Source organism: Oryzias melastigma, linkage group LG15 (genome assembly GCF_002922805.2).
Source record: "Oryzias melastigma strain HK-1 linkage group LG15, ASM292280v2, whole genome shotgun sequence".
In the NCBI taxonomy this organism is placed as follows: domain Eukaryota; kingdom Metazoa; phylum Chordata; class Actinopteri; order Beloniformes; family Adrianichthyidae; genus Oryzias; species Oryzias melastigma.
In genome coordinates, this window is record NC_050526.1 from 2,140,152 (window position 1) to 2,155,125 (window position 14,974).

The 14,974-nt window shown below is 35.5% G+C and overlaps 1 protein-coding gene across 1 annotated transcript in view; it reads right to left on the bottom strand.

Annotated features, from left to right (window-relative positions):
* The window catches only part of LOC112161924 (inactive phospholipase D5), a gene marked incomplete in the record, with an annotated part of 94,876 nt that overhangs the window by 24,639 nt on the left and 55,263 nt on the right, over positions 1-14,974 (bottom strand). The window contains 1 exon segment of the mRNA XM_024297478.2: positions 6,354-6,490. Within this exon segment, the coding sequence (XP_024153246.1) occupies positions 6,354-6,490 (137 nt within the window).

Consider the following 14,974-nt stretch of genomic DNA (forward strand, 5'->3'; position numbering starts at 1 on the left):
CTAATCCTGCAGCACAGATCTCTTCTTTGAGTTTTGGAAGTTCTAATTTTAAGTTGTGCCTGTGTAAATTGTACGTATGTGTGTGTGTGTATATATATATATATATGTGTGTGTGTGTATATATATGTATATATGTATATATGTATATATATATATATATATATGTGTATATATAATATGTGTGTGTGTGTGTGTATATATAATATGTGTGTGTGTGTACATATAATATGTGTGTGTGTGTATATATATATGTGTATATATATATATATAGTATGTGTGTGTTTGTGTATATATATATATACACGTGTATAAAGTATTTTGTAATTTTTGTACATGTGAATATACAATTGCAAGTACACATAGTTACACAAAAAATGTATTGTATGAGTTACAAATCAAGAATTACACACACAAATCAAATGAGACTATTTCGGCCCCATATACAAAGGTTTTTGCGACCAGTTTATCGATTGAAATTAGTTTTTACTATGTAAAGCCTTTTGCGATTGTGTATTAAAAGTGCTTTAGTAATATAGTTAGATTTGATCACAACATTAAAATGAGCATTTTCCAACAATCTATCTCCTTTGTAGCTTGTCTTGGACCTGGACCCGTTTCGCGTCTGCCCTGAAAAGCCAGAGCTCTGAGTCAGCCAAAGAGTGACACCTCAGGGTCTAACAATCAAGGACGTGCTGGTGGGAGAGTGTCCTGCAGGTCACGAAAGAGCGGCGTCACATTGGGGAGGCCAGTTGTCCAATCACACTTTGAAATGTTATTTCCAGCTCCAGTAAAGCCAAGTCAGTGATTGGAAAATGGCCAAAGGTCAAGCTACCGGGCGTGCACCCACTGTGATCATAACACGCCAATATCCTTTCATGGGAATGGAAGTCAATATGCTGAGTGAGGCAGATTTTGGTAGAATTTCAAGGCGAAACCTTCTCTCAAGGTGCCAAGGGTGACATATCTGCTGTTATTAAACCATAAGTCAGTCCAGAAGGTCTTTAAGCCAAAAAAAATGTACAGAACTGTAATCAAATTGGAGCTACCAGTCACAGCCTGCACGAGTTGACTTTAAACAGAACAGAAAACAGGACCAAACCCCTCTCACTGATAAAATCAAGGATGAGGAGGAGCAGCTAATCTGATTGTCAGAAGAATCCACTCAGTCTCCCGTAACAGCTGAGACATATGATGAATAGTGATTCTCACTGGCTTAAACAGCCAGACAGGGCTTGGCATTAACACAGAAGAAAACAGGAAGGCAGCAACTGTTTCATCTGCTGAAGATTTATTGATTTATGCAGTCTGCCTGCGCCGCGGCTGCTTCTCTCCTTTGTGACCCATCTGTGCAGTCATGAGTGCGATTCAGGCTCAGCAGCCAGGAAAGCAGTTGTGTAAACTCCATGTCGGGAGTTTGTGTGTGAGAGAAGGTCCATGTGAAGCAGAAAGACAGTGTGACTGCAAGTACAAGCTTCCTGAATTATGACTGATACACAAACTCATATGGTGTGAGGTGAGCACAGCTGGATCATGTCAGAGTATTTCATTACTTCTACAATGATTCAGACCATAAACACAGGTATATGATAAATTTAATGCCCACGCCTTTCAGAATGGAAACATGAATAATATGAAAAAAACAAAGAGAGAAAGCTCAAAAAGAATAAAGACCATAAACTAGAAGTTTCAGCCTAAAGTCCCACTTTTATGATATTTAGATCTATTTTAAAGCCTTTGTGTTCTTTTAATTATAATTTGTGATTTTTAGCCAAAATTTTTAAAAATTGTCATTTTCTTAGTTTTTACAGAGCGGCATGAGTTCATTAAAAATTCGCCTCTAAGAAGATGTTGGTGGGACTGTTGGCATGGAGCAACCCCACTCCCTCTTCCCATCACCTATAACTGAAAGCTGTTTTCTCCCGCTAGCTTACAGCCAGGACTCTAAATTTACACCCTCCAAATGTGGGTCAAGCTTCAATTTGGCGATAAACTATTTTACTAATCAGTATAGCAGGTGAGATCTTGTTTTTCATGTCTTGTAGCTTCAAACTCACAACCTCAACTTTTCAGTGTCTGCCTAAAAAAGTGGATGTATAAGAATACATTTATAAGGTTTTTTTTTAAATCATTTACTAACACTTTATAAATGAGCTTACAACTGAAAAACAGCCTCTAAATAACTAGTTTGTGAATAATTTAATACTTAATCTTTAATTTATAGTTGCTAATGAATAAAGTCTTAACATGCTATTAATAAACACAATATAATAATATTTTAAATCAAGAATAAAGTGTTAATAAAAACACAAACTACTTGATAATGCTTAATTAATCATTTATAAAGCATCACTCCTATTTTATTAACTCATGATCAACTAATGGTTAACTAATAGTGTGTATTCATAATAAAGTGTTAGCAAATATGCTATTTTGACTTTATTGTGCAGATTTAATTACCACATTTGCAGTAGGTGCATTCAGGGGCTGCATGGAATTTCCGCCCTTATGTGCTGCATTTAGGTACGCTTGTAATATCCTGCATTTCCTCACACTGCCAACACAAACACACACTTAATCGTTACTCCATGTCACTGAAGAATGATAAAAACTCACAACTACAACACAATAATGCAACATGTTGCCCATATTTCAATATATTCATGTTAGTTTTTTAGGACTGTACTTTAATGTAGTTATTTTATTGTTTATCACTAGTTTTAATCTCTATGGAAGCGTATTGCATTCAATAAAAAATGTGGCCTTTTTTCAATTGAATGCAACATGCTTCCATTAAAAATAAATAAATAAAAGAACATGAAAATATCTTAAAATACAGAGTGCGAGCCAGAAAGTGGACCACACCCACCATGTGACTTTACTCCTTTGTAACAGCGTTTTTTTTGTCTGCTCCTGATTCACAGTAATTTAATGATGGCATAATTTTCTTTGTCTACATCATCAGAAAAATGCAACAAGAACATGTTAAAAACACGATTTTCATCAGAGTGGGTCTTTAACTAATGAATAATTTCACATAAGTGAACATGATCCCTTTTCCCATTTAACATTTTAGCTGTGAATGTGTGAAAATAATTCCCAGGAATTTGATTTTTACAAGTTTTAAGGATGAATCGCAGAAATGCGATCAAGTAGCTGCTGGTTACCACTTTTATGAGCCACCTGGTCTCCAAATATTGCGAGCACAAGTGATGCATCAGACGAGTAATGACATCTACCAGTGTGACACATATCACATAAGAATCTGAAATGTTCTTCTCTTTTAGCCAAAACAGGTACTCGTCTTACTATAAGGATGGACATCATACTTCACTGGAGTTTCTAAAATGTAAAGCAGACGCCCCGACTCATCTCCTCTGTCCTTGTGATGCGAGGAAACCGTCTTCATTATGCAGCAGATTAAAAGAAAATAAGCAGCGCCAAAACAAAAAGCTGCTGGGTCATTACTCCTGCAGTTTAGGACCTTGAAAAGCTTTTTTAATAATGAAAGAGCAGCCGTAGCCTCAGTCCACAGAAAGAGTGGTCTGCAGAAGTTTGACTAATTGGTCAAACGTAAGAAAACTAATCAGTCAGTTTCATTATAAACCTTTAGAAATGCCACAAACGGGAAATACAAGCATCTGTTTTAATGAAGTACATTTAGGGTACCGGCAAGCCTTGGCGCACCCTGGTTAATAAAGTCTGTCTTACTGAAATAAATCACCTTTTTTTATTACAAAGTGGGTTTGCTGTGGGCAAAATGTGTTATGTAATCCTAAAATTCAGTGATTCATGTCCAAACGGTAACAACACGTTGATTAAAATGTGAATGCAAACATGCAGCGCTCTGTTAATATACACCAGTGACTGCTTTCTTTTTTTTTTTTAAGTAATTTTTTCATCCATCCATTCATTTTCTTGACCTGCTGTTTCCTGTTTGGGGTAAAATAAAATTGAAATTGTTAATGTTGGAGAAGCTCCAACAATTGTTCTGCTTCTCCTGGAGAGCATTTCAGTTTGGCCACTAGGTGGCGATTGCACTACAGCATTATACTTTATTCCAGAAGATGAAGCAAGTATGAGCAAAAAACAACTTTTTTGGTTACTTTATAAACATGTTTCCCTAAAAGAGTTTGTAAAATTCATCCCTGTGAGTTTATAAAGATGTTTATTTCGTCAGCAATGTATGTTTACGTCAATTGAGCGTTAGCATTAGCCGTCCTATGGGAAATCCCATTGTGCGTTAGCATCAATTTAGAATTATATCTTAGGTCGATCTCTCCTTTAATTAATCAATTATTGATCTATTAAGTTTAGATCAATTAATTCATTTGATCAACCCAGCCCTGTTTCATTTGGACGGCCACCATCCGGCACATCGTCCAATCAGATTTAATCAGGTTTTTCTCAAACCCCTAGTGGCGAAATTAGCTGAAAAACTTGCATTTAGGTTGCCACCTGGTGGCACTTTGGGATCTGTTACCGTGGCGATAGTGACGTCGTCTGGCGGCATCCATGAAAAAATGACGACTGAATTGATGTCACACTTGCTCTGTCCAGTTCTTGTATGCAGTCAATGCACAAACTCAATAAAATGTTGTAAACTTCTAACTTTCTTAATCTTTTAAGAATGATTCCACTTCTTCTGTGTCAGCTATTTCATTTCTCAATGTGCTAAAGGTTTTCCACATAACGGGTTTTCAGTGGCTCGAGTTTGTCTTCCATGGTGATTCAATAACAGCTGATGAATTTATTCATAATCTTCCATCTGGCTCCCTCCAACCTCACATTTGTCCCCATTGTAGCCCTCAGCTTCAGGGGTCTTTCAGAGGAGACCCATTCAGGCTCACAAGTTAGGGTTTTACTTTCAGATGAAGAGAGGCAGGCCTGGTGGAGGGCTCTGAGAGGCTGTTAATGGCCAATTTGAGCGAAAAAGATGGTGACAGGAGATGTCTAATGGTGGGGGACCAGTATGAAGTGTGGAGAAAAGAAGCTCTGCAGGCTCAGCTCAAAATGTGCTTTCCCCCCCGGACCACCAGGACTCACTGAATTAGATTTTACACAATTCCTCTTTTTCTTCCCTTCTTCCCCCATTCTCTAAAAATGTGCAAAGACAGTAGAAATGTGCCAGAGTACGGTTTAAAGAAACTTTAAGAACAGCAGATTAATCATTTCAGGGAAGCAGTGGAGGAGTTTGTAACAAAAGATTTATGACATTTTACTGCAACCTTACTTGTTTTTAATGAGGTGACAAAATATTACTTTTAACTAAACTACTTTAAAAAATCTACTCCTAACATAAAGAATAATTCTAATAAAGAAGCCACTGTGAACACAATACTGTTTATATATGGAAATGTGTACATTTTAGAGCAGCTACTGACTTTTTTTAATCTCTTTTTTAAATGGAAAATATAGCTTATTTGAATAAAAGAAACCCTGTTGTTCAGTGCAATACAGAACCTTAAAAGAGACATTAAAATAAAAAATAAAGAAATAAATTCTGTTTACTGTACGGTGCTCACCAGATAGTAGCAAGAATTAAAAAAACAACACAAAAAAGATAGTAACTGTTACACACCAGATAGTAACTTCTGCTCACCAGATAGTAACAATATACAAAAAAAGAGATATTAACTGGTACCCCCTAGATAGTAACTGGTGCTCACCAGATAGTAACAAGAATAAAAATAAAAAAAACATAGTAACTGGTATGCACCAGATAGTAACCGAATTAAAAAAAATAAACAAATAAAGATAATAACTGGTGCACACCAAATAGTAACCCGACTTTCTTTTTTCTTTACAAAAAAACAGATTGTAACTGGTGCGCACCAGACTATAACAGGTGCTTACAAGTTACTATCTGGTGCTCACTGGTGCTTTTTTTTCTTGTTACTATTTGGTGTGCATCAGATAGTAACTAGGAAAAAAAATATTTTTTTGGATTTTGGCTTTTTTTTTTTTTTTTACTTTAATATTTTTTTACTTCAATGTCCCTTTAACAATAAAGATAACCAGATAATTAAGGATTTATTGGCTTTTAAATGAAAAGCTCCACAACATTTATTTAGACATTATTCATTATTCATATTGTTTATTTACTTTTCGATTAATAAAGAGTTTGATTTAAAAAAAAATCAATAATTGCCCTCTTGTTGGGAAATCTTTGCATCCAAAAAAGTAAACGCTACAGAAAATATTTAAAAAAGGTTTAATCTTGAAAATATTTCAATTTTAAAAAGGTTTCCAGCATTTTTTTTTTATTCTGACAGTTATAAAAAATGTTTAAGTAAAAATATTTCTGAAATGTGATCAACACTGCAGTAAAATGTGTTTTTGTCCCTAAAGTTCACCTGCAGTCCCTGCTGCAGTTCTCCTCCGTGATTCCATCCTCATCCTCGCCCCAAATATCAACTGCTGAGAAAATCAGAGCCACCAGCACGGCGAAGCAGCACACCAAGGCGAAGATCACGATGCACTTCTGCTGAGACTGCAAGGAAAACAAAGAAAGGGAAATTGATTACAAAGATGTATGTTCTGCTCCTCAACTTCAGAACAAGATCAAGGTTCCTCAACCTTGTTCCTCATTAGCTGGCGCGCTGACACAACTGATTTAGTGTGCAGCTCAGCGGGTCGCACCGAGATGGAGGAGAGTTTTACACAAACGTGCACGCTCAGGCGTGACCTCGGGAGTTCAAACGGATCCACCAAACAAACAGGAAAACAATAGAAAGCAATGACAAAGACAAAAGAGAAAGAAGGCAAGAGAAGAAAAAGATGAATGACTTTTTTTTAGTTTCAACAAGGATAGTTTTCAAAGAAAATGTGCTTGGTTCTGAATAAATGCTGTGAAAGAATAATGATCTCCATGTTCTGTCAGGGCAGCGAGGACGTGAAGGAGTCACAATTCAAACTGTTATTTCTCACTTGAGTCCATCTGTGTCCCAATTATGGGACTTTTACCAACTCAGCACTTTTTTACTTTTACTTTTTTTTTTGATTAATTGAAATATTCATACAGTAAAATATTATATATATTATATTTTTCCATTTAAAGCTAGAAAAAAATAATTATAAAAAACAGCTGTTCATTATAATGCATTATTGCTTAATACTTTAAAATTTGGGGGAAAAAATAATAATTTTGAGTCAATTAAAAAACTTTTTTTCATGTTTACTTGACTAGACATAATGAAAAATTCAAGGCTTTTAAGAAAGGAGAACATTATCCATTATCCAACTATTCCTGCTTCCTATCAGGGATATGTCTGTAGGGAACGGTGGACCTTTAAAGGATTGAGTAACAAAGTCTACCCACAACATACTATCGAAAATGGAAAAAGAAACTGCAGCACTGTTGTGAGCAGATTTTACCCATTTTATTTTATTTGTTAAATTTCAAAGTAAAAAAAATTAAAAACATAAAATTAATTGGATATTTGGCTCATTTTGCCACAGTATTCATACAAAAAAACCTTAAACATACAAAAATATCACACGTACATCATATGCGGATGACGCTGTTGTTTATGTACATGGGAGTGATGCAGCCGGTGTGGTTAAACAAAACTAACCAATGTTATGGAAAATATCTCTCACTTTGAATATTGACAAAACAGTGGCAATGTATTTTACCAAAACACAGAAACAGAAGTCCTTCTTTTCCACGTATATTGTCTGCATAAATAAGAGTCAAATTAAAACGTTCCTTTTTTAGGAGTTGTTCTGGATTCAAATTTTAGTTTCAAAAAATGTTTAAAAAGTGTCTAATACTGTCTGTTTTTAGACACATTCAAAGCAAACTGACCCACGGCAGTGCAGAAGTCTGTCTAGATACAATGATTGTTTCTCACATTAGTTATTGTCTGGTCTCAAACATGTGACAAGTCATTTAAAGTCATTCTTTTTTATTAAAAAAAACGTTCCCAGTAGTGTTTTAATTATGATTATTACGTTTTTAACCAAAATCCCACAACTTAAATGTCTTCAAAAAACATTTTTCATGTCGATCTGAAGCCTCTATGTCCAAAATCTCCTCTGAGGGGGCGTGGCTTTTGGAGCTGGATCATTAATTCAAACAGAGTCCGTCTGTGACAGTTTGACTGGCAGAGATTTAAAAGGAGAAATACTCGGAAATGAAATGATTTTTCTCACATTTATTCTCTTTTATCAGAAAAATTCCACACAGACATGTTAAAATTTTTAATCAGACGGAGACTTAAACGTTTTTGCACATTGTCCCTGTCAAATATACTACAAAAATATGATACATTTATTTAATCTTCCCTTTTCTAGTGATTACTCCTGTAATTTTCGGCACTTTTTCATCCTATTATGATTTCTCATATTTCATTTCAAAATAAGAGTCTAAATCCATTTGTAGCAAAAAAATCAAACTGGTAGAAATATGTTTGGTTGTGTGATGAGTGTGTCTCCTATCAGGGTGACCTTGATATGCTCCTGCATATTTTACCTTGTTATTTTGTCCGACACACATGATCCAAAAACTGTTGGCTCATTACCAGACCTCTGCTGAGCTGAGAGGCTGAATCTGGTGTGCTAAACAGTAACAGGCGAGGCAGAGCGGTGTTGTGTGAGTGTATCACTGCAACAGTCTTAAGAAAGTAAAAAAGATGCATTCTTCAAGAAATAATATTTTACTTTATTTCTTTAAAGAAAAATAATATTATCAAGAGCATTTTTCTGTAGCAAAATAGTTTTATTTCTGTTTGTAAAGTTATAGTCAAATATTAACTGCAATATTTTCTGCCTGTTTTAAGGGGAAAAAAAACAGATTTCATTTTTCAAATCCAAATTTTTCCCCCATATAATTTTTTCTTAAAATAAAATCTCTTCTAAGACCATTCCCATTGGTAGAATTAGTTGCTTATTTAAATACAATCTTAAGGGTCTGTTTTTGCAGTCTGTGAGAAACAAACAAAAGGGACTTTTAAAAAATAAACAAATAAAATAATAATGCATTAACCTTTTCTCGTACCTTTTATTTTTACAAACTAACAGACAAATCAATGGACCAGAGGAGCCATGCATCTGGTCTTGTGTCTTTTGTAAGATAAGAGCAGCGATGCTTCAGGAATCAATGTCACATGAAACAAACGAGCGAACCTGTGCTCTGTTAGGGATCTGCAGCTGTGTTTTTATGTGCTGAGACACCAGAGACGCGAGTGGAAAAGCTTGGTAGGAACAACCACAAAACCAAATCTACACAAAAGTTACCAAAATTATTTTTACCCTGTAAAAAGTGAAACATTGGATTCTGTATTTTTTTAGGTTTTATCAAATAAAACTTTTGAGTCGATAGTTTACTCGCTTAAAAATGCAATTTGATAAAAACGAATAATTATGAATTTAACCAATTTTAGAACTTTTGTTATTAAATCCAATGTTTCACTTTTTACAGTGTAACTTTTAAGAAAATAAAGTGACTAAACAACAAGATGTTGACCAATAGGCTCATGTTTCAAGCACAAACAACAAATAATTTAACCAAAAACCCATCTGTAAGAAGAAAATAGTGTCAGCTCTATTTAGATATTAAGATTCAGATTCATTTTTTTTTTAAAGTAAAAACATTTTTTTCTTTTAACTCTGAATGGTACCCCTCTTGTTTCTCAATAAAATTTGTGATGCTACTTTTACAATAAATTATTTTATACAATTATGTATGTATTATGACCTGATTGCTTGAAATAAACCATTTCATTCATTCATTCATTCATTTATACAAATAGAATGAACATGCAGTCATTCAAATTAATGGATGTGTTTCCACTGTTTGACCATTCATTCAGCAGAATCTTGATAATTGCTTAAATTAGTTAAAAAAAATAAATGTTTTTGCAAATATACAATTTTCCTGGTAAATATACATTTTTTTATTTTATTTCAAACATGTTTAGAAGAAAAGCACAATCAGTTTTACACAATATGTCAGACAATGACATCAGTTACAATTGCATTTTAGTTACATTTAATGATAATTTATTGGCATTACTGATTAATATCAATCACACTTTCTTAGTTTTGAGTCCATCCTTGCCTCAGTTCAGCCAGCTCCCTCCACCTTCAACCACCAGAATACTGACTGCCTTGCTCCACACTCCAACTCCCATCAGCCACCGTGACAGGACTCTGACATGCATCATCTGGTTCCCATCAGTTAATCACCATCATTGTATTTAGTCTGGCATCAAGCTCTGCTCTTTGCGAAGTCTTGTTTGCCCTGCATTCACTCTGAGCGTTTATTCCCATTTTTGATTCTCCCTGTTCTGACCCTTGCCTGCCTTGCACATGGATCCACACCCCTGTCCTAGCCTATAGCCTAAATTTCTGTAAACTAAAGTGAAGTTGGACATTGGTGTTGAATTTCTCATAAAAAAAAATAAACTGGCCTGTGCATACTGTGGAGGAACAGCTATTAACATACATCTCCTGGAGGTTGCCATGTACATGTATCTCAAAGAGCCACAGTAGATAAAGCTATTGGAGCAACTGAGGTCTGATTTGTCATTTAACCTCCCAATAAAACAAAGGGTTCAGTTTTTTTTTTAATTCACCAAAAAACACAATTCACAGAGTCTCACCCGTTTACATTTAGTATCATTAAAAATCTCCAAATGACTTCTGTAGATACTAGGGGTGTGTATTGGCAAGAGTCTGGCAATATACATGTCTCACTGTACGATAGGATTCGCAATATATCAACATTTTTCACTTTTTCACTACCCATCCCAAATAAAAACTAAGAAGTACACGTTTCATAACAACAAAAACCGCGAGGCTGACTGAACATTAACACAAGCTGGTTTTTGTTTTGGTCTTGTTCTTGTTTTGGTCGTGGTGTGGAGCTGCTCAAAGAGGCTCAGTGTGCTGCCAACTAGTGGCCGGGGGTTTAGGTGGAAAACAAAAGTAAGACGCTGAAGGACACTCATAAATAGTTAATTAAATATCATCTGGCCAGCATTTTAAATGGAATCGCCCATTGAAATATTGTGATATATCGTGGAATCGATTTTCCTCAACACCCCTAGTAGATACGAATAGGAGTCAAGTCACTTGTATGGAGTAGGTGGAAGATAGTCACGTTAATAACTATCCTCTACAAAGGACATTTTTTAGAATAATCTATAGTTCATTCGGTTATTATAATTATCATCACTGTAAAAAAATATTAGTTTAATCTGCAAAGGATACAAACTTCAACAATTTAGATCCGTTAAATACATAATTAATATAAAAACAATTTTGGTCCTAATACGGGGCCCTGAGGGACACCACAACTAATTTCCAGATTAGTGGATGCAAATTGCTCAATGTTAACCTATTGTATTCTTTCTGTTAAATAACTTTGTATCCATTTCTATGCCGTTCAGGTTGACTGAGCATAATTTTATGGTTTATAGTATCAAATGCTTTTTAAAGTTCAAAAAATATATCAGCTTCATGTTTTTTTATGTGATTTCTTCAACTGCATCAATAAAGTTATTGATGCAAAAAAATCATCTAACGTAATGCACATTTGTATTTAAATATTTTGCAGGATCTTGATGAACAAGTTCTGAATAGAAATGGAATATTACATATTTAAAAGGTTATATCAAATTATTCTGTGAAACTGGAGGCTTTGTTAGGTTATGTGAGTCTCTCTTAGGACAAAGCATCTTTAGTTTTATAGTAGCTTTCATACACTGAAGCAGAGCAAAGTGCTTTCTAAGAACTTACAGCCAGGGTGGATAATTTAAAACGTTATAGTCTCATATTTTATTTATATTTAGATCGGATTTGTAGTATTGCAGCAGCAGGGTGTTTTTTCGGTTTATTCTCTCAGAAACTGCTCAGCAGATGTCACCGTGTTCCCGGGAGATTCCCCAAATATTAGTAAAACAACAACTAATCCATCAAAATACATCTTAATCTTTATGAAACGTGCCAGAAGAGCCAAACCTAATCATCCACAAACACAGCAGTCCCTAAACTCATTATCTGCAGACACAAATAAGATATTACACTGTTCACAATGATCTCCGAGAGCCAATAACAGCACATTTTCCTTATTGCAGTGAGTTTATTGTGAGCGATCTGAGTTCATATTAAAATGAAATTAAAGCTGAAAGCAGCCAAAGTGTTTCCACCAAAGACAGAGAAGCTCTTTTGGTTCAAAGACTTCACCTTCTCAGACTGATGTTTGACATCAGAGGTGGATGAGTTCACTCTCGTTCATATGCCTCTAAATGTCTGCATGGTTTCCAATAACAGTGATGAAAATGAGGGATAGTTGTTCACATCTGCAGAGTAGAAGGTTGAATCTGATGGACACGGGGGGGTTAAAAAAGCACATGGAGGTCACAATCAAAACAAGCCCCATAAATATAACAGGAAAGAAATTATATTTTAAGGTCAGGTTCTGGGAGAGTTCAACAATTAACCTAATTAGTTATTTTTGTAATAACAAAACCACAGTACCACACCTAACTTCTGGGAATTTTGTGTAAAGTTTAACCTTGTTACACAACTTTTTATGCACAAGCAATAACTAAATATTACATTAGCAGTTCTTTGTATTTGTAATTTTTGAAAAACCATCACTGAGAAACCTGAACGCCGCGTCACACAGCCGCTACGTACTATTTTGTTTTAGCATTTTCCACATATGTAATTTCAGTCTTTCATGATTCATACTTGATGTATGTATTTCATAAGTGTTTCTTGTGTTCTTTTTTTGTTGATCGTTATATAATGTCCCGTGGGATTAATAAAGTATTCAGTATTCAGAGTGTTTCGGCCAAAGGTTCTTTACGTGAATTTGGTTTTGAGTGGGAGAGATTCCAGATTCCAGGTGGCTCATCTATGCTCCTGTTCTTGGCCGTGGACCTCGCCTCTGGCTCGTCTCGTGTCCTCCAGTTCCATCTGGATGAAGGAACGTCTGAGCTCCTGTCTTTTGCAGTGGACCTCGCCTCTGGCTCAACTCGCGCACCCACCTGTCCCCCAGTTCCATCATGCTCCTGTTCTTAGCTGTGGACCTCGCCTCTGGCTCAACTCATGCACCCATCTGTCCCCCAGTTCCATCTATACTCCTGTTCTTAGCTGTGGACCTCGCCTCTGGCTCAACTCACTACCCCAGCTGTCCTCCGGCTCCATCTGGATGAAGCCCATCTGCTAGATGTTGCTGTAGAGTTAGAGATTCTGGGACATCGCCTGTCCGTCCTGGCAGAGGATCCCTCGTTCATGTAAACATCTCTAAGTTTTTTCTTTTTTTTTCTTTCCAGAATCTACTTTTTTTAGGAGTTTTTCCCTACCTAGAAGCAGGGATGCCCAGTTTAGCTTTTAGCCTGTTTATTTTAGCAATAAGCAGTTGTTTATATTCTATGAGGGATTTTATGTTTTTGGACAAGCACCGGTGTGAAGCTTGTTGAGACAACTGTGTTGTAATATTGGGCTTTATCAATAAAATGAAATTGAATTCTCACTTTTTCCACATATATCCACGTATGACTTATTTTTCCTCCATGTAAAATGCCTGAATTGTAGATAGTGCCTGTGTGACATTCCTCATTTTCTGTAATGTGTTCAGCAAATTCTTCTGCTTCTATAAATGAATAAGATTTTTTATTACAGACTTGAGGTCCATTTGCCACAAAGACACAACAGATAAAAGACTTTAAAAAATAAAGAAAAAGAAAAAGAAAATAAAAAGAAACACTCATAATTTTACAAGTATAAAAACAATGACATAAACTTACCAAGTGTCGTAAACTTAAAAACCAATCACAATTGAATAAAGAATCAAAAGTTTTCTGATGATATCTTTCTCTTTTACAACTTTCTTTTGAGTCTCTGGGGTACAGGAAGGCTGTTCGGGGTAAAAAGCCCGACTTCACTCATGCATACAAAACATCCTTCCTGTCAGCCTCCGTGCACACGGGAAGAGGTGAAGGTTGGAGCAGAGAAAGTGGATGTTTGTACGCTAAGATTAAAGGACAAGAATAAAAGAGAGCTCTGCCAAATGTGCATGAATCTCCTCTCATCTCAAGGACCGGATAACTGAACGGGAAGTGGAACGTTTTACTTGGAAGAGCTTTGGAAGGAAACTCGAGGGGATGGAGAAGGCTTTCAACTCTAGAAGTAATTCATAGAATTCTTTGATAAATCTGATGGTGTGTCAACATATCCTAGCTTCATTTGTTTTAATGTTTTCTGGAAGTTAGAAGCCTCATAACAGTTGTGTAGACTTCAGAATTTAATAAGAGAGCAAAATAAAAGGCTTTTCTGTGCATTTATCAAGTTTATACCATATATTAACATTTGTATCCACTGCATTTTCTGATAAAAACTGCAAATAATTATAAATATTGACTGATTGCTGTAAATAAACAAATGATCGTACTCTAAAGTGAGTAGATTTAGTCTACCTTCTAAAGTTTACAGTTTTTCATGTCACATTTACAGGAAACCTGGTTTCTGTAACTGGGGCAACTCACAGGGGTGCCCAACTCCAGCCCCAAGAGGGCTGGGGTTCTACTTCCTTTCCAAACATCTCCGGCCTCACAGCTATTTGATGAAACACACCTGATTCAGGTGATCAGCAGCAGCGATACATGATTTTTACAAGACGGCAAGGAAACTCAAAGTGTGCCACAAACTTATGGTTCTTTGTAAAACTGAATTAAAACATTTAAATTCATTTCCAACTGCTGAAAAACCCCGAGAAGGTCTGAGATAACAGTCTCGTCTTATTCTGTAGAGGTAACATTTCTAAATTATTTCAAGAACTCGTATTTGCTCGTAGTTAGCTTGATTACTTAAATCTATGTAATCCACAGTAATCCACACAAAAACAAACAAACAAAAGATATTTTTTTTTTACTTTTCTGCAGTTCACGTTCAACATGTTTGCCTTTATAAAGCTAATGAAACAAAAAATATTTATAAGGTCTATTTACATCATTTGCCAAAA